The following is a 3,684-nucleotide window of genomic DNA, read 5'->3' as shown; positions in this document are numbered from 1 at the left end:
TCCTTTTATATAAGACCTATAGGTGTAGAAATTATACCCTTTTCTATATATACGCGTATTCCTATATGCCTTTAAGTTGTATTAGATACCTTTTAGATGCCTAACCTACCTACGTCGTTACAACACGCGTATTAGAGGATTAGTAGAGAGGTAAACATAAGGAGCTCTCGTTAGGCAGGGACTATATATTCAGACTGGATAATTGTCTAAAAGAACAGGTACAAACCTTAATCCTGTGCAACAGCTTTGGCTAGATAAGTGTACTTAGTTTCTAGATATAATTAAGTAGATATTAGCCAATTAGAATAACATATTAGGCTACTATTACCTAATATAATTATTTACCTATTATTCTTAATATATACGTTACTAGTATATTATATTTTAAGATAACTTAAAAATTAGTGGTATAGAGTAGACTAGAAAGTTACTATTATAGGAGGGATAATAACTAGATTATAGAGCATCTTAATCTAATTAACTAATCTAAATCCTAATTAATATCCTAAATCTATACCCCTAGCTAATCCACTATCTAATTAACTTCTAGCTTACTACTAAGTGCCTAATAGAAAAAGGAGCTCTAGTAACGAAGGTTTACTAATTATATACCTTCTAGGAAGGGTAGTTAAAGCTCTATTTATATACATCCTATTATAGTAGATATACTCTAAATATTCTTTCTCCTAAATTATTCCTAAGCTTAGTAATCTAAATTTCCACACGTGTTATAATTCCTGCATTATAATATAGTATGCAAGTCCTAGCTAACTTAAGAATTATCTTCTAACTTTAGATAGTCAATACTCTAATAAAAATTCCTATCCTTAGATACAAGTTTAATATTGTGACGTGAATAAGTTTATGTTTACCTATGTTGTGCTCTTTTGTTGCTAAGCGGCAGCTGCATAGTACTAGTTGCAGTTGCTTGCACTGTTCAAGATCCTTACATGCTCTTACCCTGGTTGGACGTCCCATTTCCCAGGATTAAGCCTTCTAACTGTTGCGATTGTCTCATACTTTCGAACTATGATCAATCCCTGGCCAACGAAGCCATTTTGGTGGGTCACATGGCCCGCTCTACTTTCGGCGTCCCAAGAGGGATGGCACGTCCTGCCTTATCCTGGCTGCTATGGGTGAGACTTACACACAACATCTTAACCATCCATTATATTCGACACAATCAACTTGACCCCTACAACCTATGCACACACTGTACCTATAGTCATCTGCTGCACAGAATGAGCAGCTGCCCAATCTAGGCCCCCGTTGGCGCTGTTCGGCTACTCAACGCGGTCGCGTCAATCCATGCAGCGACACAAAACGCTAAACTCCCAGATCGTCGACCATTACGTTGCAGTTGCCAGTGAGGGTTCGCGCGAAGAGGTGCGCGTGGCATTTGCACAGGCACTGCGAGTGGCACAGACAACCAAGGGCATTGTTAACTTGTCAACGGTCGCGGGTCGTGTATCTGCCCTGACGCGCAATTACGTGATGCTACTCGACACCTTCTGGACGTCAACGTTTTGGCTCGCTGTACACCGTCACTTTGACCAGTCGCTAGCTGCGTTTGTGGCAGAGAGACAGGAAATATACGAGACTCCAACACTATACCAGAAGCTGAATAGCATTACCCACATTATCGACTACTGGGGTGACGGGTTCTGGCACGACTTGGGCCGCCTGGGTGTTCGCCTGCCTCTGAATCCGGGCAAGAACTTGATTGAGCAGGTATACAAGGCTGCCGTACAAAGCAGGTCATTAGCCACCTTCGCCTGCAACATTCGCTCGCGATTTCTAGGTGGAAGCGGCACATACTTTGTTGGGGGACTCGTCCGAGCCAAGAAAGGCGAAACATTGAAGAAGCAGGTCAACGCCGGGACGTACGTGCTGGCAAGGCTGCCGCTTGCGGCCTACATTGACGCTGTCGATACCGGCGCATGTTCAGAGCCAGACGCGAGCGAGGTGTTGGCGTGGCAGGCGACCTGGGAGGAGCGAGACGGTGAGATTGGCACTGACAGGTCGGGGGACGACTCAGATCCGGAGTCTGAAGGGGGAGGCGTGCAGGCTGAACAGAACGACAGCGCGAGCGAGAGCGAGATAGGTGAGCAAGAAGCGCATGTTGCGCCAGAGGCGCAAGACGAGCAAGACGACCTCACGAGGGAGAGAGGCGAGCAACAGGCGCAAGATGCGCAAGATGACAGCGAGATAGATGTCCAAGGGGCGCAATTCAACCAAGACGACAGCGAGATACATGACCAAGAGGCGCAATTCAACCAAGACGACAGCGAGACAGATGACCAAGAGGCGCAATTCAGCCAAGAAGACAGCGAGATAGATGATCAAGAATCCCAGATTGGGCAAGAGGCGCAAGACGACCAAGACGACACGGGGGTAGACGAGCAAGACGGGCGAAAAAACGGGAAGATGTCATCAAAGCGACGGCGCAGCGCATCACCCGAAATCCGGCGAAATCGCGTGCGATCTTTGTCTCTGTCGGATGACCACGACCACATAACGCATAGCTGGATTGAAGACAGTACTCTTAGCATGCTAGGGGAAAGACAGAAGCCTGTCGACCATAGATCGACGAGCACGCACACTCGGGCTATGCATGAGATGGTGGACAGTCTTGGGCAAGGGCCATGGGCCCTGGCCATGAATGCGGTACGAGAGGCTCTTGGAGCAGGAGACGAGGCGTCGCTCAGGTTAACGAGTGCGAAGACGCAGCTCCAACAGTCTCGCCGTAATTGCTCAATGGTCAGAAGGCTAGTGCAGGCTGACCTTGGATTGACGGAGCCTGGTACGGCAGAGATGATTAGTGCACGCATTCGGCCACTAGAACGACGGCAACAGCAACTCCAAGGGCTTTGTGAACTGCAGCAGCGAATGCGTGAGATACGCGAGTGTGCGGATGCGGACACGCAGGATATGGACCGGCATTTGCCTGTTGGAAGCTCAGAAGCCCTCAAAGCCGACATGGACACAGTGGCACAAGAAGTTAACAGACTAAGGGTGTGCCTTGGCAATATGCAAAAGGTGGAACAAGCAGTGGCAGCGGCGGAAATGGTGGTTGCGCATGCGGAGCAAGCGGTCAATCTGCACATCAAGGACCAGGGGGAGTTTGCCATGTTGGTGGAAATGGTACAGCACGCAGAAGGACGAGAGCGGTTTGCAAGGCCTGGACGGGGCACGAGACAAGAGCGGTAATGCAGGGGTGCAGTGGGGAAGAGAGATGCATCTTGCTACGACAGTCTAGAGAGTAAATTTCACAACGCCACCGCCTTCTCATTTCAACATGTCTTAGTCAAGGGTAAGAACTTGGGTTTATGACCGATTGCCGATCCCCCGTCTTGCAAGATGATGTGGAGGCTGAAGCTGGCAACAGTATGGTAGCAAGGGAGACGATGATGACACACCTCTTGTACCTACCAAGGCTGCGCGCGCCATGGCCGTGTTCAACCTATTGCCATCACTTTACTAGGGATCCTCACTAAAACAGAGATTTAGAATACTAAGGATATCTATTCAACTATATTCTTCTACTCTTACCTTTCTATATAAAAGTGTTACTTTAAATATAAATATCTTTAATTTAAATTAGATAGATTTTTAAAGATAATAGTAGTTTAAAAGTTATATATAACTTAAAAAAGTATACCTAAATTTTAGAAAGATAATATC

General features: G+C 46.7%; 1 protein-coding gene across 1 annotated transcript; it reads left to right on the top strand.

Moving 5' to 3' along the window:
- Positions 1 to 1,308: 1,308 nt before the first annotated feature.
- On the top strand, positions 1,309 to 3,210 carry IAQ61_004948 (uncharacterized protein; the record flags this gene model as incomplete). The annotated part of the gene is made up of 1 exon (XM_003838028.2): positions 1,309 to 3,210. The coding sequence occupies one exon, from the start codon at positions 1,309 to 1,311 to the stop codon at positions 3,208 to 3,210; it is 1,902 nt and encodes a 633-aa protein (XP_003838076.2).
- Between the last annotated feature and the right edge of the window lie 474 nt (positions 3,211 to 3,684).

The sequence above is a fragment of the Plenodomus lingam genome (genome assembly GCF_022343315.1).
Source record: "Plenodomus lingam strain CAN1 chromosome Unknown contig_2, whole genome shotgun sequence".
Lineage (NCBI taxonomy): Eukaryota > Fungi > Ascomycota > Dothideomycetes > Pleosporales > Leptosphaeriaceae > Plenodomus > Plenodomus lingam.
This window is presented reverse-complemented; position numbering and strand designations above follow the sequence as displayed.